The 25,997-nt window shown below is 42.9% G+C and overlaps 1 protein-coding gene across 15 annotated transcripts in view; it reads left to right on the forward strand.

Moving 5' to 3' along the window:
- Positions 1-25,997, forward strand: part of ANK2 (ankyrin 2) — a 1,556,458-nt gene that overhangs the window by 1,329,259 nt on the left and 201,202 nt on the right. For all 15 annotated transcript variants that reach the window (XM_085641446.1, XM_085641452.1, XM_085641444.1 and 12 more), the window contains 3 exons: positions 1,992-2,220; positions 15,543-15,668; positions 21,107-21,229. In XM_085641446.1, coding sequence (XP_085497572.1) covers positions 1,992-2,220; positions 15,543-15,668; positions 21,107-21,229 — 478 coding nt within the window. The remainder of the gene's footprint in view (positions 1-1,991; positions 2,221-15,542; positions 15,669-21,106; positions 21,230-25,997) is intronic.

Genomic DNA, 25,997 nt, shown 5'->3' on the forward strand with positions numbered 1-25,997 from the left:
AGCTCATCTTATCCCTCACTAACAACCCCACATCAGCTAGGACCAGACTACATGAAGGAATGAAGGAAGTGGCGAACTGGATGACAGACAGCCGTCTGAAACTGAACACAGACAAAACGGAGGTCCTCATCCTCGGCCCCACTCCCACCGCATGGGATGACTCCTGGTGGCCCCCCGCCCTAGGCAGCACTCCCCAACCCACCGACCACGCGCGCAACCTCGGCTTCATCCTGGACTCTTCCCTCACCATGACCAGACAGGTGAACTCGGTGACCTCGGCATGTTTCAACACCCTCCGCATGCTCCGCAAGATCTTCCGCTGGATCCCCACCGACACCAGGAAGACCGTCACCCACGCCCTCGTCACCAGCCGCTTGGACTACGGGAACACCCTGTACGCCGGCATCACCACCAAGCTGCAGAGGAAACTCCAACGGATCCAGAACGCTGCCGCAAGACTCATCCTGGACATCCCTCGCCACCACCACATCTCCGGACACCTGAAAAAACTCCATTGGCTACCCGTCAACAAGCGGATCACCTTCCGACTACTCACCCACGTACACAAAGCCCTTCACAACCTCGGACCCAAACTCATCAACAACCGCGTCTCCTTCTGCACTCCCCCGCGCACTCTGCGCTCCACCGGACAGGCCCTGGCAGCCGTACCCCGCGTCCGCAAAGCCACCGCCGGAGGAAGATCCTTCTCTTTTCTAGCAGCGAAGACCTGGAACTCTCTGCCCAGCCACCTTCGCGCCATACCTGACCACCTCTCCTTCAGAAGGCAGCTCAAGACCTGGCTCGTCGAGCACTGACCCCCCCCCCCCTCCCAGCGCCTTGAGACCCTTGATGGGTGAGTTGCGCGCTTTATAAATGCGATTGATTGATTGATTACTTAAGTCTATTGGCATATCTACTAGAGGAGCCCGGTTGAGCCCTGGAGATGAGTGTAACAAGAGACATGCATCTGTCTAATAATGTGTTAGTGTTATAAACAAAAAACACTCTTTGTGGCTCCGCTCTCTTATTGCAGTAAAATAATTGAATTTAATATGTTTATGCCACAACAATGAATACATATCACACAAATGTGTCTTCTAGTTAATGTTGTTAGCCTACTTTTGTAAAAGTGAATTGTCCTTTCTTTCTATTTGATGCAGTTTTCTTTGGCTTGGGAGGAGAGGCCTGACTACCTCATAAAATGTCAGGGATCGCACTACCAGTACAAGAGGGGGGCATCACACACCCATCCATGGGCCCCCGCAGTATTAGAGAAATCGGTCGAGCCTCCCCGTCAGAGGCTGTCGACCAGCCACTGGATAGCCCGGTAGAGCCCTCGCTCACGTGACTCTCCTCTGCCCACTAAGCCCCTTTCAACATGTTGCATTGATGACTTATTAATCAGCAGTCAAGCACTGGGATGCACCATCACTCGCAGCTCAACCTAGGCGGTAGTGCCTTGGGAAGTGGCAGCTATGAGCGGATTATCAGTGCGGTTCAGCAGAGCTACTTAGACTGCCATGTTCCGCATCCAAGTCACACCCCCCATGTCTGTAAATTATGAAGAAAAATAGGTAATTTGTCTCTGACTGAAGCATGTGGTATGATGTACACAACATAGCATCAAGGTATAAACAATATTGCATCTGGCTGACTTTTCAGAGGTGTCATTTCAAGGGATTAAACCCCTTGTATTCAACTGAAGCATCAGATGTGTCTGCACAGCATGTAGCAAACAAAGAAATTAAATAGATGCCATCTGACTGATGCATTCAATATGCTTATGCATCACGAAGCTCGTTAAAGAACTAAATAGGTTTCCTGAGGTGTTAGCGTATTCTAGGAGGTCATTTGGATGCAGACATAATAGCAATGTATATTTTTGTTTAATGTTTGCCTGATTCTGTACCTTTAGAGCAGTGTCTTCTGTTTTTAAATTGATTGTTCTTAGTAGTTTGCTAAATCTGATCTCATTTTGCCTTCTTCATTAGGTTCTGGCTGATAGATTGTAGGCAAATCCAGGAGTCCGTGACGTTTGCCAGCCAAGTGTACAGGGAAATCATTTGTGTACCCTACATGGCCAAGTTTGTTGTGTTTGCCAAATCCCAAGATCCCATTGAGGCACGGCTACGGTGTTTCTGTATGACAGATGACAAGGTGGACAAAACGCTTGAACAACAGGAAAACTTTGCCGAAGTTGCAAGGAGCAGAGATGTGGAGGTAAATGCAGCTATGGGGGAAAGCTCTATTCATTATTTTCTGTGCCATTTTAAGGGAACGTTTCCAGAGCTGACAAATGTACCCATGATAACTAGAGAATCACTCAGACACTACTGTTATTTTTACTGATACACTTTGCCTATATACATTGAAAAAAATGGATTAGTAAAAAGTAGCAAAATAAATATTGATCTTTTTGTATGGTGAAGGGGTTGAAAAATGTGTATACATTTGAATGTATTATGCTATATTTGGCCCAAGCATGGGGTACATAATAACACTTTATTTATTGTCACAATAATTTTCTTGCAAATAATTCTATTTTTACAAAGGATTTTGTTGAAACAAACTGTACTTTTCAACAACCCATAAGCAACCTTCCCATACTAAATGGATTTTAAAAAAGTAGGCTTGATTTCTGGTGAGATTTGAGTTTTTAAACATTTAGGGCCATATGTGTCAAGCCTTTTTCCCATTTGCAAACGGGCTGATTCTCAGAATTGGCCAGTTGGCGAATTGGAAAAAGCCTTTTGGGATGTATCATCCCAAAAGGCCAACGCAAAATAGAGAATTGCAAACTTTGCAATTCACTATTTTGTAAATGCAATTAAGAAATTGCAAATTGTGATTCCTTAAATGCAATTCTGGAAGTACCAGAAATTTGCTATTTGGCCTTAAGGAATTGCAAATGACCACCAACTTCAAGTTGGTGGTAATTTGCGATTTTCTTTAAAAAAGCACTTTTTTGATTTTTTAAAAGTGCCATATGTTGCACATACATGCCCTTAGGGGTGCAAAATGTGCACAAATGCATATTTCAGGGGTGCAAGAGGGTGCCCTTTTGGCACGCTTGCAACCTTGAAATTGCATTCTCAATTTGCAATTCTGTAATTGGTAATCGCAAATTGAGAATGTCTTCCCATTCATTCCTATGGGCCTCCTAGCCCTACTTATTTGCGAATCTCAATTTGCGCTTCGCAAATAAGGAACATGTAGGATTCACAACATTTTTAGCAAATCCTATATACATTGCATTTTGTGATTCTCTAATAGCAATTCACTAAAAATCACAATTTGAGAATCGCAAAACTCTTTTTTGATACATATGGCCCTTTAACATTGATTGGAGTATTTCTGATTGACCTTCCTTTCTGCTACAACTATACTCATTCAAGGTCTTCTCTCATTCAGACTATTATAATCAAGTATTGCTCATAATTTTATGAGCGCCCAATCTTCCTCATCCACACCTGATGTGGTACCTCACTTTATGCTTTTTGAGTTCCTCTCAAAATAAAATAATTAAAAGTAATTCCTTTAGCGCTATGCCACATGCCAATTTTTTTTAAAGATTGTTACAAATCATTGTCTACAAATATGCAGGATGTGCATCAAATGCTTTCCATAATTATTTCTACCAATGAGAAAGAATGAGTTTGAGAACAAGGTTGTAGAAGATGGCCTCAAAAGTCCTTCTTGACTCTCAGTTTTTTGTATTTTTGTTTTGGTATCCTTTTTCAAATAAGACTTTGTCCTCCTCGGGTGTGTAGCTGCTCCAGGCCTCACCTTTGCTCATACATTCTCCAATTTCCTCTAATAAAATAATACAAACACACATGGAAGCAAAGTGTTGATTTCTAGATGCACAATTCATAATTAATAACACTGATAGACACAGAAAAACATATACCACTCAGTAGATGAGTGAGTGTATATAACAATAGGAAAATGTGAAGAAAATTACTATCCTGGAGATGTAATACTGCAGCGAATTGCACTGTGGAAAATGGAATGAATTGTTCTAGCCTACTACAAAACAGTCTAAAATGATTGATGTCTTGGGGTAAAGCCTCTCAAGCCTTTATTGGGACTATGATTTCACTTACAAGTCACTGATGTAAAGAACCTTTGCAAAATCAAATGCCTGTTTTGCAAGTTCCAGAACAGGTCACCTACAGGGAGAAGTGGAAAGACTATCACTTGCTACTTTCATTGCTGAAGAATATACAACACATGAATGTAAATGTATGTCGAATTGGAATTATTTTGAACAAGGAAAGCTTAAAAGGAAAATGAAGACATATGAATTGAAAAGAGTGGGGAGAAAGCAGAAAAAGTGAAACTAAGTGGGCAACTGGGGTAATGGAAGGTTGGGCTGAGGAAGGAGAAGGGCAGAAGCAATGATTTAGATCTTAATATTATAGGCTTCAGTACACCATGTAAGACTGCATGCAAATAACAATTAGAATAATTTATACAGGATGTAAAGATTAAATACAAAGATAAAAGATGTATGATATTTACTGTACAAAGTAATGTGTCAAAGTACAGAACTGTCTTAGACAATGGAGCCAGATATCTACATTCAGTGACCAATCAACTATATTATAACATCATTAAAATATTTTAAGAATCAATAGAAAACCATCTGAAGATCCCGCTTCGTATAGGCCCATTTCCCTTATAAATGCGGATGAGAAACTTTACTCTAAAATTATAGCGCTTAGACTGGCAAAAATAACTGCCTCCTTGGTTAGTCCGTGGCAGCACGGATTTATTCCAGGGTGAGGAGCGACCAATCACGTCCGACGCGTAATTTCATTATTTGACATAGTGGAACAGACCGGGGGGGGGGGGGGGGGGGGGGGCAAATGTTTCTTATACTATTGGATGCCCAAAAAGCCTTTGACCAGGTCGAGCGAGAGGGTATACCTTTGGCATAATTTAAGAAGTAATGGCTTTGGCCCCCACATACTGACCGCTATAAGGGCTATGTACGTACAACCCCACGCAAAAATTCAATTGATGGGGATGGAGTCGGGAAGAATTAAGATCTCACGTGGCACAAGACAGGGATGCCCGTGTTCCCCAATTCTTTTTGCGCTTTATATTGACCCGTTAATTAGAACAATGTTAAATTATCAGGCTATCAAACCGATAGTGGTCAGGGGATATAACACCAAAGTGTTAGCTTACGCTGACGATATCACAGTAGTTACACCTGACCCACGGGAAGCTCTAGATCGGATTGAGGTCCTGGCATATGAATTCGTAAGACAGTCGGGCTATAGACTAAATACAGGTAAAACCAAGATTGTCTGCTCCAAAGCAACTCTGCTTCAAGACTCACGGAGGACGACAGAGGCTATATATTTAGGGATAAGCATAAATGCGGAGGTAGGGACGGTTTGGGACATCAATTCGGCACCGCTTCTTAAGAAGATAGGCAATGACTTAAAACGAATGGATAATTTACATCTTCCATTATAGGACTTGGAAATGTTATAAAAATGACAATGTTTCCTAAAATATTTTACTTGTTTAGATGTATACCGTTGGAACCATCAAATGGGTTTTTTCTAAAAATAGAAGGAATGTTCTGACAATTTATCTGGGGATATAAAAAGATTAGAAGGTCACTGAAGCTGATGGCAATCCCCCATATGTTATATTATTACTGGGCTGTAACTCAGCAGCAAATGACTAGCCTCTTTAGACCTAATAACTGGTCAGAAACTACCCGGGGAGATCAAGACAGGGAGATCCCCCCTCTATCTATGAGTTGGCCCTAGGGGATGCAGCATCAGTAATTTTATTGAGGCAGCTGGAGGGGAGTTATTATTAAAAAAACGTGTTTCAAATTATTAAGAACAGCCTGGAATGTTTGGAATAAGGTAAGAAAGCTTGTGAGAGTTCCAAAGGTTCAGAGATATCTATTTTTATGGCGATCGTCAATGTTTCCTCCCTTATTTAATGATAGGCTAGGTAGAAATTGGGAGCAGGCTGGAATAAATACTTTAGGAGATATTTTCTATCAAACAGAGGTAATGTCATTCAGAGAACTTCAGGTACAATATGGCGTAGATTCCAAGACATCTTTTAAGTATTTACAAATCAGGGATATAATCAACCCAGTTATGGCTCATCTCACCAGCTTAGATAGAATCCCTATGTTAGATTGCTTGGTGTATAGGCAGCCCCGGGTTAAAGATCTGTACTCAATTTTGTTGAGTGCCAATCAAGATGACATAGCTAGATCAGAAAGTCTATTGGCAGGGAAGTTGGGGGATCAGGATGTTGACATGGGCAGATCACTATATCTGTCTAAAAAAATATTTTTGGCTGCAAATCTCAAAGCTCAGCACTGTGTTCAGTCTATATTATACGCCAGCGAAATTGTTTACTTGGGGGAAAAGGGAAACTAGCTGTTGCCCAAGATGTGGCTATGGTCCGGCTGACATAGTCCATATGTTTTGTGGATGTAGTAAATTGAGCGTCTTGAAACAAAGAATAGAAAATTGTTCGAGGCATATGAGCTGCAGATTACACACTTTTGCATAGATCGCCATCTGGTGTTGGGCCCGGATGTTTGCAGTTTGTTTTTCCTCTTGGAAAGTCTTTGGAAGTCACGAGGTCGGTGACTCCTCCTTTGGATCGTATTGCGCATGGGCTTCGGCTCCATCCTCAGATTGTTTTTTTTCCGCCATCGGGCTCAGATGTAATCTTCGCGCTCCGGTTCCGAACATTTCCAGTTCGACGATCGAAGCGGAATCCTCACCTCACATCGCGGTATTGTTTCGATCGCGATCTCCTCAATCACATTCTCATCGACAAATCTTCGGTTCCAGTCGTCGACGGCGGCCTTCGGGCCTACCCAAGCTCCGGTCCCGGCTGATGGAAAGAACTCCATTCAAGAAGTGCCCTCGATGTGGGTCCAAATTCCCCCACACCGATCTTCATGAGGTGTGCAACCTCTGCCTCTCCCCTGAACACGAGGCTCGAGACTGTCCTGCCTGTAAGTCTTTCAGATCGAAAAAGACTATTCGGGACCGAAGAGCCAGACGAAACACGGCACACTCCTCGACCTCCGCTCCAGTCGACATCTTCGGAGACGACATCGAAGATCCGGGACAGCAGCGCACCGAAGAGGACCTCGTCAGTGCTTCCGAAGCCGACGACTTAGATGTGGAGGACATCACACCGGCGCAGAGGGTCGTGAGTAATATAACCCCCCCCACACCCGCGCCGACACCCAAAAAGGCTTCAGTCACGCCTTCGCCTCCGGGCCTAGGCAAGACCAGAGACACTGCTTCACACACCCCACCTTCGGGCCCGGTGAAGAAGCCAAATAAGCCTTCCGGCGGCTGGTTCTTGGGCCAGCCTTCCAGCGGTGCCGAGAAACACACTTTGGCACCGAAAAAGAAACCGGCCTCTACCTCGAAACCGAGCTCCGCACCGAAGTCCTCGGTGTCGAAACCCAGCGCTTCCGTACCGACGCCATCTTCGGTACCGACCAAACCCCATAAGGTCCTCGGCACCGACACTTCCACGCCGAAGCCCACCTCGGCACCGACCAAGAAATCGGAGGTTCCCAAGCCCAGTGCTAAGCAAACTGGCACGGACAAGCTTAAAAAGTCATCGGCCCCGAAGACTTCGGCGCCGACGGACCAAACATTGTCACAGGAACTATTTACACCGGATCCCTTACAAAAAACTCTTACCAAGGATCCAAAAACTGGACATTTGGCACTCTCTTCCAAAAATAGATATTTGGACAAACCGGCTCCGCCTCCACCTCCAGAGAGGAAGGACTCTGCTACCTCCCCTTTCAGAATACCTTCCCCACCTCCTCCACCCTCTCCACCTCCGCCCCCTCCGCCTTCTCCACCCCCACCTCATCGCTCTCCGACCCCGTCTCCAGATGATGATGATCAGGGGGACCCATATCACGATCCATGGGATGTGCCCCAAGACCCCACCCCTACAGGATCCCCAGACCCATGGGACAACTACAACAACCCAGATATTCCAGACGTCCCACAAGATGACCTTTACCCTTCCAGGCCATCTCCACCGGAAGACTCATTAGGTTTCCACCACCTACTTCAAAGGGCGGCACATTATCACGGGGTAGAGTTACACACTGACCCAGTGGAGGAGGATTTCCTCCTCAACACATTTGATACCGCACATAGGTCTACCTCCATACTACCTATGCTCAAGGGGGTGGTAAAACATGCGCCAGAGGTTTTTAAGAACCCAGTCAGGGCCAGGGTCATTAACCCACGCATAGAGAAAAAGTACAAAGCTGCCCCCACAGATCCTGCCTATATCAAAGGGCCAGCGCCACTAGATTCCCTAGTGGTTTCCACTGCACGAAAAAGGTCAAATTCCCAGACGTCAGGTGAAGCACCACCACCTGACAAAGAGTCAAAGCTACTGGATGCGTCAGGAAAATGCACTGCGTCACAGGCAGCCAATATATGGCGTATCGCCAACACCCAAGCGCTATTGGCCAGATACGATAGGGCACATTATGATGAATTAGAAACCATAATGCACCACCTCCCGGAAAGATACAAAAATAGGTCCAATGAATTAATTCAAGAGGGTAAGACAATAACTAACACCTCCATACGCTGTGCCTTAGATGCAGCAGACACAGCCTCCAGGGCCATTAATACTAGCGTCCTCCTCTGTCGCCATGCTTGGCTGAGAATATCAGGTTTCAAACCAGAGGTACAGGCCTCCATCCTAAATCATCCCTTTGACCAAGAACATCTATTCGGCCCAAAGGTAGATGAGGCCCTCGAAAAAATGAAGAAGGACACTGATACTGCGAAATCCATGGGAGCCCTGCAGTCACACCCTCCTAGGTGCTCCTTTCGCCGCTCTTCCTTTTGAAGTACATCTAGAGGCTACTCCTCAGATAGCGCGTCCACTTCCTACAAATCCCCCACTCAGTCCACCTTCACAAGGGGTTATCAAAGAGGCGGCTATAGGGGAAATAATAATAAAGGCAGAGGCAAAACAAATACCGCCCGCTCTGCCACACCGCCTACCCAATGACTTCCCCCCGCTCCCTCCAGACCATCCCACTCCGGTCGGGGGCAGACTACAAAGTTTCCTTCATGTCTGGGAGACCATCACCTCAGACAAATGGGTGACCCAAATTATTCGGTCAGGATACTGCCTGGAATTAACATCTACCCCCCCAAACATTCTACCCAGGCAACGCACAATGTCACAAGAACATTCCACATTACTAAAACAGGAGGTAATCTCCCTCCTACAAAAACAGGCAATAGAACAAGTTCCCGTCAATAAGCAAAATTTAGGGGTCTACTCCCTATATTTTCTAATACCAAAAAGGGACGAGACTCTACGACCTATTCTAGATCTCCGGCCCCTAAACACATACATACATTCAGACCATTTTCACATGGTAACGCTTCAGCAGGTGCTTCCGCTCCTCTCCCAGAACGACTTCCTCACCACACTGGACTTGAAAGACGCATACTTCCACATTCCGGTACACCATGCTTACAGAAAGTACCTCAGATTTGTAGTGGACAGGCAACACTACCAGTTCAAGGTGCTCCCATTCGGAGTCACAACAGCACCAAGGGTATTCACCAAGTGCCTAGCGGTAGTGGCGGCACACCTCAGAAGACAGCACATTCACGTCTTCCCATACTTGGATGACTAGCTGATAAAAGCCACATCCCACAACCAATGTGTACACCACACCGCCACTACAATCCAACTACTTCACCAACTAGGCTTCACAGTGAACCACCAAAAGTCCCAGCTAACACCATCCGACATAAACCAATACCTTGGTGCCACCATAGACACCTCAAAAGCCATAGCCTACCCCAATCCGGCCAGGATTGCAAGCATTCAGGCTTTGCGACAAAGATTCATACTTCAACACTCCCCTCCAGCAAGAGTGTTTATGCAACTGATAGGGATGATGGCCTCTTGCATTTTCATAGTGCCCCACGCAAGACTCCAGATGCGTCCACTCCAAGAGTGCTTAGCGCGCCAATGGAACCAGGCCCAGGGGCAACTGACAGATCTGGTGTTGGTAGACGGTCGCACCCATCGCTCTCTGCAGTGGTGGAACACCACAAACCTTTCCAAAGGTCGACCGTTCCTGGACCCGGTTCCACAAATAATACTAACAACAGACGCATCGCTCTCCGGCTGGGGAGCTCATCTATTACACCTCACAGTGCAGGGCACATGGACACCGCAACAAAAGTTACTCCATATCAACCATCTGGAGTTACTAGCAATCTCTCTAGCCCTAAAATCCTTTCAGAGACAGATTTTAGGCAAGGCAGTCCTCATTCGCACAGACAACATGACGGCCATGTATTACATTCAAAAACAAGGCGGCACACACTCTCCACAGCTCTCTCAACTAGCACAGAGCATATGGAGATTGGCAATTCCACACAAAATCTTTCTCCTAGCCCACCATGTCCCTGGAGTCCAAAACACCATGGCAGATCTGCTCAGCAGATAGACGCAGCGGATCCACGAGTGGGAACTTCACCCGCAGGTTCTTCACCCGTTCTTTCAAATGTGGGGGCATCCGCAGATAGACCTCTTCGCCACCCACGAAAACAAAAAATGCCCAAGCTTCGCCGCCAGATACCCACACCCATTGTCCAAAGGCAATGCGATATGGATGAACTGGTCAGGCAAATTTGCGTACGCTTTTCCACCTCTCCCACTAATTCCATTAGTGGTGCGAAAGCTACAACAGCATTCCCTCACACTGATCCTAGTAGCTCCAACATGGGCCAGACAACCGTGGTACACCACGCTGCTGGAACTCTCAGTAGTACGACATCAAAAGCTACACCTCTCACCATGCCTCCTAACCCAGAACCATGGAGAGATCAGGCACCCGGACCCAGCTCAGCTCCACCTTGCCGATCTGGCTCCTGAAATCCTGGAATTAGGATACCTAAACCTTCCCCCTGACTGTATGAACGTCATCAGAGAAGCTAGACGCCCTACCACTAGAGCCTGCTACGCTGCCAAGTGGAAAAGATTTGTTGTTTATTGCCATAACAACACAATCAATCATCTAGACGTGTCTATACAACACATCATATGCTACTTACTCCACCAACAAAGGTGTAATATAGCATATACCTCCATTCGGCTACACCTCACAGCAATTGCAGCTTACCTACAAAACAGGCAGCACCTATCACTTTTCAGAGTACCTGCCATTAAAGCCTTCATGGAAGACCTAAAACGAATAATTCCCCCCAGAGTACCACCCTCACCTGTGTGGAACTTAAATATCGTTCTCACAAGGCCAATGGGGCCGCCCTTCGAACCTTTGCATAAATGCATACTGCAATTTCTCACATGGAAAACAGCTTTTCTTGTAGCCATCACTTCCCTTAGAAGGGTCAGTGAGATACAAGCACTTACCATACAAGAACCTTTTCTTCAAATGCACCAAAACAAGGTTGTTCTCCGTACCAACCCAAAATTCCTACCTAAAGTCATTTCCCCTTTTCACCTAAACCAATCTGTAGAATTACCGGTATTTTTCTCGCACCCTCAAACTGTTGCAGAAAGGGCTCTACACACGCTAGATGTCAAACGAGCCTTACTTTACTATATCCAAAGAACACAACCTTTCAGAAAGACCAAACAACTGTTTGTCTCTTTCTCTCCACCACACAAGGGCAACCCCATCTCAAAATCAGGGATAGCTAGGTGGATTCTAAAATGCATCCAGATTTGCTACCACAAAGCAAAACAAACGCTATAAGTTCCCCCTAAAGCCCATTCTACACAAAAGATAGGGGCTTCCATGGCTTTTCTAGGGAACATCCCATTAGATGATATCTGCAAAGCAGCTACATGGTCAACACCGCACACTTTCACTAAACACTACTGTGTAGATGTGCAAACCAAGCAACAAGCTAGTGTGGGCCAGGCTGTACTACAAACACTATTTCAAACCACTGCAACAGATACCGGTGGTCGCCGCTAAGGTTGGGAACTGCTATATAGTCTATGCAAAAGTGTGTAATCTGCAGCTCATATGCCTCGAACGGAATATGCTACTTACCAGTATGCATCTGTTCTTGGCATGTAGAGCTGCAGATCTACACACGCCCACCCGCCTGTATCTGTTCCAGTCTAACTTATTTAGATACAACACGCATGGGTTTCTTCACTGTTATTACTACGCTCCATCTTTCCCTGTTGGCGAAAAACAATCTGAGGATGGAGCCGAAGCCCATGCGCAATACGATCCAAAGGAGGAGTCACCGACCTCGTGACTTCCAAAGACTTTTCAAGAGGAAAAACAAACTGCAAACATCCGGGCCCAACACCAGATGGCGATCTATGCAAAAGTGTGTAGATCTGCAGCCCTACATGCCAAGAACAGATGCATACTGGTAAGTAGCATATCCCTTCTGAACCAAACTATAGCACGCTTAGTCCCATTAACTTCCACATTGATTATATTTGGTTTTGATGACAGTTTACAGATGGATTTGTCTCAAATATATTTTTGTTTTATGGTAACAGCCATTTTTCGTATAATTATCGCAACAAAATGGAAAGATGTAGATCCACCGACATTTCAGGAGTGGTACGCCAGGCTTTACCATATCTTTAATTTAGAGAAGGCATTGTATAAATGTAAAGGAAGGAGTGCAAAAAAAAGAGGTCGCCAAGTGTGGGGCCCGCTGTGGGAGGTAGAAGAGGATTAAGCATATAGTTTAATAAAAGGTATCCTCTGTATCTCTTCTCCTTCCCACTAAGTTAGCCCTGCTCGTACCTCCTTCTGGATATTTTTTTTTTCTTTTTTTTTGTATGCTTAGTAAAACACCCTATTTCATGGTTTTTCCCTTTTTCTATATACCCACTCCTATGAGCGGATATATTAGTAGGAAGTAAGATATGTTTGGAATAACTATATATGATTATATGTATTGATGAATTAATTGATGAACCTTACTTTGTGTCAATCCTTGAAATAATTGTATTTATTGTTTTTCCTGAATTAAAAAAAAAAAAAAAAATAAGAGGAGCATTTGAAAAAAAATAATGTCACAAAATAAATTAGAGAGACAATTAGAACTAGAACAAAGACAATGGATTGAAATGCTCACGAAGAATATGGCATCAATGGAGCTATGTTAAAACAAATTTTCAACTGCATCACTTATAGAGGTACAGTCTAAGTATTAGAGCAAAATCAATTGACAGGCTCAAAACACTTCACAATTAAAACGAATGCCAGCATTTGAAACTCACATGCTCTATCATTGGGGAGAGCAGTTGGCCTAACGGCTAGGTCGTTCGACCTCGGACCGGGGACACTGGGTTCGAGTCTCGGTAATGATGCTGAACATCCTGTGATTCTGGGCAAATCACTTAATCTCCTGTGCCTTGCAAAAATGAATGTGTGTCCTCATGTAAGGTAACTGGTGCTCTGTAAAGCGCTCTGATACCCAATTCGGTTGCGCGTCAAGTTCGCGCTATATAAAACTCTAAAAAAATTTTAAAAAATGACAACAGTTCGTGCCTATGAGCTAGAAACAACTGCTAAAATTAACTCTCTCATAGCTTCTTCAAAGCCAAGATGTAATGGGTAATTTGTTATTTTTTTAAATTTTTTGAAGTGGTGCAATCTCTCATGAGAATCTAAGCCTCAAATGGTTAATCCTACCCCTCTCTTTCATCAGAAATGGTAATAAATAGCTTATAACATATTTCACATCCACGTGTATTTTTAATGCCATGCTGTGCCTCATGTGACGTAGGTATAAACCAAGGAGTGCAATCTGAACAATAGTGCAAGGGATTAAACCCTGCAAGGAAATAAGATCACACTGAAAAAGCCTTTTAATAATGGTATCATTTGTTTTCTTCTGTGAACTGAATATAACATAGGCTCTGGGTACATGAACGAGCAATGTTTCTGGTTGAGTAAGAATTACTGTAGTGATAACTCTGATTAGAATATTGCAATATATTGCTCAATATATAAACTCTGGTTTCAAGTAATGTTTAATTTCACTAAATTTGTTTTCACAGGGATGACATAAATATGTGTTGTATGTTTATTTCTACATATTCCCAAAGATATTTGTGTATGCATGCATGTGTGTGTGTGTGTGAGCATATGAACAGACACACAGACAGTCAAGCACATATATCACTTGCACCGTTTGTTTCTACTTTACATTTAAGAGCAAGAGATAATATCGATATTTTTTCATATAAAAGAATCCATGGTAATTCTATATTTGTTAGTTATCTTGGATGTGATGTACCTATACAGGAGAATTAAAAAGAGCTTAGTCTATTAGTTACTGTGGGCCTCATTTAGAGTTTGGATGTAGGACATCCACCAAACATGGCGAATGTCACGTCCACCCTATTGAGAGTGTATAGGGCCTCTCTTCACTCTACATGAGGTGGATGGAACAGTTGTTTCTTTGTGGCGGTTTCTAGCTGCTGCTAAACTATACATCATGCCCTAAGTATTCTTTTTTCAGCAGCCAGACATTGAGCCCATGAGATATCATGAAGATGGTACTAGTAATTTTCAGCTTCTGCCTTGAACAGATTGTGTTTATTTTCTACATCACCGATATTTACAAACCTCCGAATCAATTGGTGTATGTAGGCTAGCGGTTACTGCATGTACATGGACAAACAATCATGTGGATAACTTTTCTAAATGAATTATAATTTGACATTTTCCTACCACCAGTTTTAAAGAATGTTGAAAGATATTAAATGAAATTTACAATTCGCATATGATGCACTTGAAACTCACATTCATTTTATACATTTAACTACACATAGAAAAGAACAAATAGAAACAATGCGTGCCCACCAAACCAAAAAATTCTTATGTTTAAAATGATTACTCAGTGGAATAACTAATCCAAAATTGGCCCAGAAAAAATGATGGCACAATTTATAGAAAGAGGCTATCCAAAAGGACATATCTAATAGGAGATACTGTGTTAGAAGCTAACTGTTAAAATTCAGTCTATGATGCATCAGGTGAAATTGAAAAAATCAAAATGTAATGTTTTAGTACTAAATCCCCAAAATAATCTAGTCAAATCAGGATCATTTGCCAAAATCGGTGCCAATTCTGTGGCAGAACGTATTCATAAACAAAAACTTCAGAGGGATAAACTAGTGTCTACTTAGATAGAACCTGATTCAGAACATTTATGTGAACTTATATCGAACTGCACTGAAATTAGTCACTGTAAAATGTAAATGATGATCCAAATTAGCAGGATCAGGGCTGGTGGAAGATTATGATTATTGTCTGTACTTAGAAATTTGAAAATAAAGCTACCCTGGCAGAATTGCTGCATGCGCCAGTTTAATATCAGGGGTGAAATTCTAGTCATTGTTGGGTAGGACAGTTTGTAAATGATAATAAATGATAAAAGGTTGTTTCAAGTGACTGAAAATATTTAAGTAAACAAACTGTTATTGTTTTCTTTCAATTTTCTCAGGTATTAGAGGGAAAACCGATCTATGTAGACTGCTTTGGCAACCTGGTACCGCTAACGAAGAGCGGGCAGCACCACATATTCAGCTTCTATGCCTTCAAAGAAAACAGACTTCCACTGTTTGTTAAGGTAAACCCAGCTGTTCATTTTCCAGGAGTACTGAGCTGCTACAAATGGTGTCAATTTATTTATTTTATTGCTTTTATTTATAGTTCAACCTCTGTCCATCCAGGTTTCACAGCACTGTACAGTGCAAAAAAGACTCATTTTAAAAGCAGTTTTACTTTTGTTTTACATCTTAACCATCTTTTATGTACCATAAGAAAAACAGACTTTAGCATTGCAAACAATACTGGCAGATATCACGTAAAGAGATTTAATCATTAATATTGTATAGACTTGTTTTAAGTGCCGAATGATAAAAAAGTTCTCCTTAAATTGCTTCACAAGGGTAATGTTAGACATGGCTTTTCTCGCTGAAAAAAATAATTTGAAAGACTGAGCTAAAGTGGGCAGAGCTGGCGAGGGGTAGAAATGGTTCATCAAATGACAGTTGCTCTTTGTGGGTAGAAATAGTGCCGATCTGTGCAGGTGATAGAGTTTAAATTTTGAGCTTCACAATTGAGGATGTCTGACCAGTGCTTAATATGAACTAGTGGTTACACAGTGCACCTCCGGCACTCATTTTTGGGTACCAGCACTTATTTTCCCTTATCAGACTTTGACCTAGAGAAAGAAAGAAAAAAACACAAAAGGGGGAAAAAAGGAGGGGAAGAATTATGGAAAAACAATAATGAACAAAGGAAGCAGGGATAAAAGGAAACGTGAAAGAGCAAGATAAATTGGCAGGGAGTGTCTGGTGGTGTATAAAAGAAGCATGAGGTTAGATCAAGAATACACAGCCTTGTAATTCATTTCACATGGCATTTAATAGCGCCATCCGCGGCTTCTGAGCCATACTTTTGGCCCCTGGCACTCATTCTTTTACAAATTAATCTCTGCGTTTGACCATGAATTACCAAACAGACAGTTTGAAAATAAGTGCATCAGTATTAAAAACACCTTCCCTAAAGCACTACGAATGTGAAATGCTTGAAGTGAACGGTGACCTACTTTGTCAAAGGAGAAGAGAAATGCTGGGCAAGAATAAGTGAGCTGTAGAGAAAACATATTGTGAGAGAAGGTGTTCCACAGCAGTCATCTGGTGAAAGAGAGACATGCATGAACAAAATAGAAATATTGTATTATGACTGCTGTTGAAAGCCAAACTCACATGAGCAACACGTGGGAATTTATGTCAATGCCTTTACATGCAAACGTAGCAGTTGTTTTTCTATATAACACCTGGAAAAATAGCTGAAAGGAGATAATTACAGAATAACAGCAGGTGTAGGCTATCTGTAAGGGTAAGGGAAAGGCAGACCCTAGAAGTGCAAGGCCCTAAAAGATAAGGTTATGCCCTTTGACATGGGCAGGGATAGGCATGGACCACAATCCAACAGCAGCTACTGTCAAGCCTAGGTCCTCATTTCCACCCATCATTTTCTGAGCCTGACAGTTTCTGCTCGTGTGGGGTCATGCTCAGGTTTCAAGACTGGAAATAGCAGTACCTAGAACATGGCAAAATCCAGGACTAGGGGCCAGATGTATGAAGCCTTTCTCCCATTTGCAAACGGGCCAATTCTCAGAATCGGCCCGTTTGCAAACGGGAAAAAGCCTTTTGGGATATATCATCCCAAAAGCCCCTCGCAAAATAGGGAATCACAAAATTTGCGATTCCTTATTTTGCGAATGCATTTAAGGAATCGCAAATTGTGATTCCTTAAATGCAATTCTGGAAGCACCCAAGTTGTGCGATTTTGCCTTAAGAAATCGCAAATTACCACCAACTTCAAGTTGGTGGTAATTTGCGATTTCTTTGAAAAATTCACTTTTTTTTTTCATAGTGCCATGTGCACCACATGTGCACACATGCTTATTTCAGGGGTGCAACAGGGTGTCCTTCTGGCACCCTTGCACACTTGAAATTGCATTCGCAATTTGCGAGTACCTATTGGGTACTCGCAAATTGCGAATGTCTTCCCATTAATTCCCATGGGCCTCTAGGCCCATAGGAATAAATGGGAAGGTATTCCTGAATTGCGGATCGCATTTTGCGATTCTCAATTAAGGAATATGTAGGAATTGCAATTATAATTGCGAATCCTACATACATTGCATTTTGCGAGTACTTAATAGCGAATCGCTAAAATTTGCTATTAAGGAATCGCAACCTGCAAAGATGATACATCTGGCCCTAGGTGAACTACCCTTGCACTCATCACAAGTCACATGTACTCCCTCAATGCTTGCGTGTTTGTGGTAGCTTTAAGAGCAGCCTACCACACATAGAGGGCATGAGTAGTTTGGCCACAAGAGAAGTCAGGACCCATTCTCCTGGGCCCAAGACTTTTTTGTATTATTAATGGAGGTTCATTGAGTAAATGGATAAGAGGCGATCATATTGTGCCATCTGCCATCAGACTGCACCATGACAAGTTTGCCTTTTTACTGATTACTTTTATAAAGTTCAGTACTGCATATTAGTTATTTATATAGTGTAATTTGTGTGTATCATCTCAAAACACATCACTTTGTCATTTTCTTTAGAATTACTAATGATAGGCGACATTGTAAAAGGCTTTCTGAGTACTTATTCTTTTTGGGGGACTTGGTTTGCAGCAAGATTGTCAACAGTAACCAGGTTAACAGTAGCAAATGCCTTAATAAAACTGCATGAAGGCAGAAAGGATCAGAGCATGATTCACTGATGTGTGGTACTAGAATAGGCCTACTACTATGGCCAAATATTGAAATACATTAATTATACTACCTGCCTGCATGGGAAAGTACTCCCAACTATAGACAGTATAGTATAAAGCCATCAAATCTCGGCTCTTGTTAACTGAGGACATGCTCATGCTTCATGCATTTGAACCCAACGTTCCTGTTAGTCCTCCATTTGAACAACAGAGATCCTGCACAAACCAGATATATTCAGGGAGTTAAAAGTTAGCTGACAACAGGGATTGAAAATATCCATCCTTCTGATGGATACTTCTAACCGCCGATTCCTCACCTTGTGAATATTCCCCCAGGCATCAGACTGTATCCAGAAACTCCAAAGCAATACTCCTGCGCACCAGTTGGTGGTGTTGTGTCGCTTTGAAATAAGGTTGTTCCATTCCGTAAGTATAAGCACCACCCAGGCCTGTTCTTTCTTTTCTTTCTGCACCTTCAGACATGGTGTGCAAGGGACATAAGTCACCTGCCAAAAAGACAAGGTTTAAACCTTGTAGGGACAGAGCCATGTGTTGCACCCCCCACCCCCACCAGTTAATAGACAGGTACTTTATCGCTGACGACTGGCACCAGCCGAACCTGGTTTTTGGACACAACACCCTATGCCTGAGAGTTTGGTGGTCCAGGCATCCCAGCAGTTTCACCATTTTTGTGGTTAACCTAGGGGTTTTCAATTCCACCCTAGGGGTTTTCAATACCACCAACGCCAGACCACACCGCTTACACAGTACTCATTTTGATATTTCTCCCGTCTTTGTTGATGTCATTCTGGCAGCCAGGCATTCATCTACAGAATCTGTGTAAACCGTGTCCTGGGACAAGTTTGTGACTTGGTGTGACTACTGGCATATTGACAGGATACAAGACAATTTGTCAGAAGAGTTATTTGCTTTGTTGTTGGCCCGGCAAGGACTTGTGTTGAGCACTGCTAAAGTTTATTTATCGGCTACTTCACTTTTTTTAGGTCCCGGTCAAGCCTTCGTTGTTTAAATTTGATGAGATTTTTAGGAGATTTCTTAAAGATTTTCAGCACATGTTTTCACTGAAGTCCTTTGTGATCCCACAGTGGGAATTCGGTTCTCACTTTCCTAATTTGCACCCCATTTGAGCAAATGCACAGTTGTTTACTATGTCTCTTAAACTTGAAAAGGTTTTTTCTGGTCGCAATGATGTCAGCTCTTCTCATGAATGAGCTGAAATGTTTTGGGGTCCAGCCACCTTATACAACGTTCTTCCCAGACAGGCTGTTACTGAGAACTTGAGCTGCATTCCTGCTGAAGGTAGTAACACTTTTCCATGTTGGGCAGGCTATCACTCTTCTGACTTTCTTTGCCCCGCCTCACCTCAAATGAGGAAGAAATCCTACATTGTTTGTATCCCAAGAGAGCCCTCAGCTTCTACAGTGATCATATCAGGAAGCATCAGGTCGATGATCAACTGCTTATAGGGTTCTCTAAAATTAAGAATGGTAAGGCAGTGGAGAAAAGAACAGTCTCTAGGTGGATAGCCCTCTGCCATAAAATCTGCATCGCATTACCTAAGAATCAATTACCTGAAGACCTTTTGAGCCAAGGATGGGTTTCTGCTGCGCGAGCATGCAGAGTGCCTTTTATGGATATATGTCAGGCTGCCATGACGTCATCAGCACACAGGTTCACAAAGCACTATTGTCCTGACAGTCCGGTCCATCGGGGTGGGCATTTTGGCTGTTCGGTCTTCCAATATTTTTTGGGACTAAGCCATTTCACACACCAACACCTAGTGGAGGTACTGCTCTGGTATCTCTTTATAGACTAGGAATAAGCAGTTAGAAGTATCCATCAGAAGAACACGCTTCTTTGGCAACTCTCTCTATGCTGGATACTATATTTAACCGCATGTTCCTCACCTATCCTCTCACCTCACAGTTCTGTGGAATGGACTATTTTCCCATCTAGAAAGGTCCCGACCTAGAGATCTTCACACAAGTCACTCCAGTTTCCTGATGGGCCCGGCATCTGAGTGTGGACAAGCTTTGGAAAACAACTGATGTCAGTGTGCCTGAGTGGCACATATATGTGGCCCTGCTTGTCGCTTCCGGAGTGGACCAACATCATCACGGAGCCACACAACACCACCTATTCGCGCACAGAAGTACTGCTTTCAAGTTTCTTGATCCAGTCTGATGCCTGGGGAAATATTCACAAGGTGAAGAATCTGCAGATTCAATAGAGTTTCCACCAAAGAGAGAGCAATCCAAGGTAAGTAGCTTGTTCTTTATAGTAATAATTTGAAAGAAGCCCTTTTTAATGTCGATAAGTCTGCTTGTAGATATAGGAACTTTGATTGTAAACATTTGAAAGAAGCCTTTTTTAATGCAGATGAGTCTGGACCTTCTTTTCATAAAGCGCAGTTCTTTAATGTTTTATGCTGTTACTGCATGCAGTGTTGCTGATGCAAGCATATGCAAAGCTGCCTTGAATGTTACTTGATCTGTCAAAGGCTTATTCATAAATCAAGACTAAGGGCCTGATTTAAATTTTGGCAAATAGTGTACTCCATCACAATCCTGTCCACCTTATTACAAGTGCATTATATTCTATGGCACTTGTAACAAGGCGAATGGGATGTTCATCACATTTGTAACAGAGTACCTGCCCGTTGACCGTAAATCTTTTCAGAAGGTTTTCCATTGATCTTCCGCATTACTCTGCTCTTACCTAAAGTTTTTAATTTCTTTGCCTTAGGTACGGGATACCACTCAGGAGCCTTGTGGTCGACTATCGTTCATGAAGGAGCCAAAATCTACAAGAGGCCTCCTGCATCAAGCCATCTGCAACTTAAACATCACACTGCCACTCTTAACCAAGGTAAGAGCATGCAGGCCAACGTTTAATGTTTGCCATGAAAAACATCCTTCACAATCCAGTTGTAACTATGCAGTGCCTTTACCACAGCAGTCTTTACAACACAAATCTTTACCACGCATATGCCTTTACCATGCATGGTGAACATAGTTCAGGTAAGTATATGTGTGTATGTATATATTCACTGAAAAAAACAAAGGTTACACGGACATTATAGTTAGCAAATAGAATTTAAAAACTCTTAGAAATTCTCTGAAAAGAATAAAGATTACAGGGACATTATAGTTAGGGTCAGATTTCATTCGTACAAAACCGGAGAAATTCTGCAGTTATAGTTACCTGAGCTAACTATAACTTACGCCCGCAATGCACTACTTATGACCTCACATATTACGTCACAGTAATGGAAGCAGGGATCATCTGAATATTGATCCCTCCCGCGTGGAGCAGCATTTTTAGCTGCATCCTCTAGGCGGAAGAAATGCTGGCTCCCGCTGGATATGGGGAGCCAGCTGGGGCCGCAGGGGCCTTAGGGTTCCCCGTTGCCCACAACGAGAGGATGGTTGGTGCCCTGGGTGAGCACCAGGGCACCTGTCTTTTGTTGGCTGGGCCCTAGGGGATCGGGGTCCAAAAACGGCCCAGTGAAGGGGGCCACATGCCCCTCTCCCTACACAAAATATGCCTGGCCCTGGGGGTTGGAGTGCCCGGGCCAAAATCCACCAAGGTAGGGGGGGCTGTATGCCCCCCTTCCTGGCTGCCCAATTTGGGGGGTTGGCCACTCCCCCACCACACATGGCCTTCACACGGAGGGGGTTGGATTAACGTATAGTAATTATTACTTTACACACAAAAAACAAGAAATTCAAAGAAACAAAACAAAGTTTACAGGTACATTATAGTTAGGAAATAAAATGTTTAAAAACCTTAAAAATTCACCAAGGGCCACATGTATCATCATTTGTAATAGCGAGCACCTAATACTATTTTCTGCGAATCGCAATTAGGTGATCACTATTACAAATGTACGAAACTCAATGAGTTTCATTTAGTGATTCCTAGTGGGTCGCAAATCGACCTACCTCATTAATATTAATGAGGTAGATCGCAATTTGTGACCCCCTAGAAATTGCTAAAATCACAGTGATGGTGACCTGCTAGGGGCAGCAGACCACCATGTCCTTGATTGCTTTTCAATAAAGCAATCATTTTTGTGAGTGGTTCTGTGGATGATGTCATCAGTGATGTCATGAGTGATGTCACTGACCATGTCATGAGTGATGTAATATGAGAGGTCATGAGCAGTGCATTGCGGGGCATATGTAATAGTTAGCTCAGGAAACGATAACTGCTAAATTTCAAAAGTTTTGTATGAGTTAAATCTGAGCCTAAATATATTGTCCGAGTAACCTTTTTCCGGTGGACATATATATATAGTGAAAGAGAGACAGAGACAGGGACAGGGACAGGGAGAGACAGAGAGAGTATAGGGTGATAATGGTTGTTTTAAGGTGTAGGGGTGAATAAGAGTATTGGGTGGTAGGGGTATTTTAAGATGTAGTGGTAGTTAAAGTTATAGCGCAGTACATTATTTTTTAGGGTTTAGGGGTGGGTAGGGACATTGGATGGAAAGGGTATTTTTAGGGTTTAGGGTTGGGTAAAGGTATTGGTTGTAAGGGTGTTTTAGGGTATAGGGTGGTAAAGTTATTTTAGGGTTTATGTGTAGGTAAGGGCATAGAGTAGCAAGAGATTTCTTAGGGTTTAGGGTTGGGTGGGGGTATAGCGTGTTGTGTATGTTTAGGATTTAGGGGTGGTTAGGGGTCTAGGGTGGCAAGGGTATTTTTAGAGTTTAGGGATGGGTAGAGTCATGGGGTGGTAAGGGTATTTTTAGGGTTTATGTGTATGGGGTGGTTAAGGTAATAGGTGAAAAAGGTAGTTTTAGGAGCGGGCAAGCCGCACAATATACATACATACATACATACATACATACATATATATATATTTATAGAGCTAGATAGATAGATAGATAGATAGATAGATAGATAGATAGATAGATAGATAGATAGATAGATAGATAGATAGATAGATAGATAGATAGATAGATAGATAGATAGATAGTTAGATCTTATTTATACTTACCTGCGTGGTAAAAGCATGCATAGTAAGGGCATATGTGCGGTAAGGGCATATGCGTGGTAAAGGCGTGTGTTGTGAAAAGAGGCATTCATTGTAATGTCATACAACTGTTTGCCACAATCATCGATTTCCCAATCCATGTGATATGTATTTGACGAGTAGTACTCATGCCTAGGTGGCTCTGCCTGTTGCTCCTTCCTCCAAAATGTTATTGGAAGGTTGGCACCTCATTGTCATTGCGACTTTAAGCCATGATAGGTGAAATGGATATGAGCTTGGTGATTGGCAGTGGTTGTGTCTGACATTGGGAGGTGACAATATCTTAAGCGTGAGTTGCCTGTGGCTGAGCAGGCTGGTGCTGTAGTGAGTATAGGGAACAATCAACAACTGCCGGCTCTCAGCAAAATTAAAGAGGAGGAACAATTTTTGTGCCAAATTAAACCAGAGCATGAAATGGTCCCCTTCCAGTAAAGCAACAGTGAAAATGTCAACATTGGTGCAAAGGTTTTATTTGCCTATGCCATTCAGTTTGATGCATCTGTCAGTTTCTGAATTATGTAAGCAGCATTTGCTAGCTTTCCAGCTTAAATATATCTGTTAATTTATTGTTTATGGCTGATTTAACAGCATCGTGACTGTACCCGTCACATACCTATAGGTCCTATGTCCAGTGACTGCTTTACAGTAATGTCATCGGCAAGGAGTATCCAGCTTCATATATGAGTTACATGGGAGTGATAATTAGTTCCATTGTTGATGGAAATACTATTCTAGAATTATTTCATTGGTCGGCCTGCTGCATGTTGTATCTGTAGCAACACTCCCCAGGCCTCTTGATTGAGGTAAAGAACCTAGTTCAATAATTAACTCAAATAATAATGAACACAGGCTATAAAATGCCTGGTTCCCTCTTCTACATCCAAGGCTTCTTTTAGATCCTCCCACCACCGTTTCCCTTTTATAGGACAACCAAAGGTTGGAGCAGCCACACCTGACAACACCCTTGCTTCATGAAATGCTGCCACTGCATTTCCTAGTTCACTGGCTGCTGCAGGCACAAAGACTAAGGCAAGCTTGTGAGTTTGTTCATTAATTCCTCACCAGTGTGGCTTTATGCGTGGTTTCTGTAATCAGTGCAATCCCTTGGGGAAAACAGAAACCTGTACACAGTAGTGTAGACTTGCAATTTGAAAAAATGCCCTATGCACATCAGCTTAGACTGACAATTAGAAAGAATGTTCTCTACACAATGGCATAGATTGCCAATTAGGATGCCCTATACCGAACAGTGTAGGTTGATAATTATGAAGAACTCTCAATGCAAAAGAGTATAGCTTGACAGAAAGAACGCCCTACATACAACAGCATAATATGACAATTAGAGAGAACACCCTATACATAAAACAGGAGACAAACAATTAGCAAGGACATCCTATGCACAATAGCTTTTATTGACGGTTAGAAAGAACGCCCTATACACAACTGCATAGACCGGCAGTAGGAAAGAGCACCACATACACACTAGCATCGATTGACAAGTGGAAAGAGCAACCTTTACCCAACAGCGTAGATTAACATTTAAAAAGATTGCCCAATACACAACAGACCAGCTCCACAAGTGGAAATAACGCACTAGTAGACACTGGTACTGGAAAAATTACTGAAACACTAAAACGTGAAGTAAGATGAGTGATAATGACTATGGTCCTCATTTACGTGGTGCCTAGCAGCACGTTTGCGCCACCAGAGCGTCACTTTTTTGACACTCCGGTGGCGCAATGTGCCACAGCATATTTACGAGGCCATGCAAAGCCACTTTATGTGGCTTTTTATAACCTTGTAAATATGTGTACCTTTCATGCAGAACACTGCGTGAAAGGGGCGTTCCATGGGTGTTGCTTTGTGTGTCCCAACGCAACACCCATGGAATATGAAGCATTCTCAGATTTACGAGGAATCAAACATGGGACTGGGTCTGAGTCTAACGCCACCTCAGAGGTGGCATTTGGGAGGCACAATGAAAACAAATATCCTTATTTCTCCTCGTCTTTTCCTCTTTCTACGTGTGCTACATTCTGCAGCACAGACATAAATAGGAAAATACCTCTCGTGATTGTTTTTGTGCAGGAAGGCGTACCTTCCTGCACAAAAACAATCACACCTACAACGCAGACACCCTTGCATCATGGTGCATGTGTGTCTGCATTGGAGCATGGCAGCCCATTGTGCACCAGAGCAGGGGAAAAGCACAGGAATGCGATGTATCTCGTAGTTACAGCGCATTCCTGCCCTTTTCTTTTGATGCAGTGTGGCGCAGCAAGATTTCTTGCTGTGCTGCACTGCGCCAAAACCTCATAAATGAGGCCCTTAATTTTTTAATATCATTTACATTTTTTCCTGGTAACTGCAATAGTATGTACCAGAATATGTGCTTCCTTCTCTTAATTATGCAGTATCAGCCCAATTTGCACAGTTCAGGATTATCACCATTGTGGCCACTTATTGAAATTTTCAGACATGCTCAATTTTATTCTCCTTCAAAACTACTGCCATTCCTTTCTAAATGTAGAACATAGAAGGCGAGGTTGGCAAATGTTTTTAGAAACATTTTTCTCTGAATAAATCATGTATTATGAAT

This window comes from Triturus cristatus, chromosome 2_2 (genome assembly GCF_964204655.1).
Source record: "Triturus cristatus chromosome 2_2, aTriCri1.1, whole genome shotgun sequence".
Classification (NCBI taxonomy): domain Eukaryota; kingdom Metazoa; phylum Chordata; class Amphibia; order Caudata; family Salamandridae; genus Triturus; species Triturus cristatus.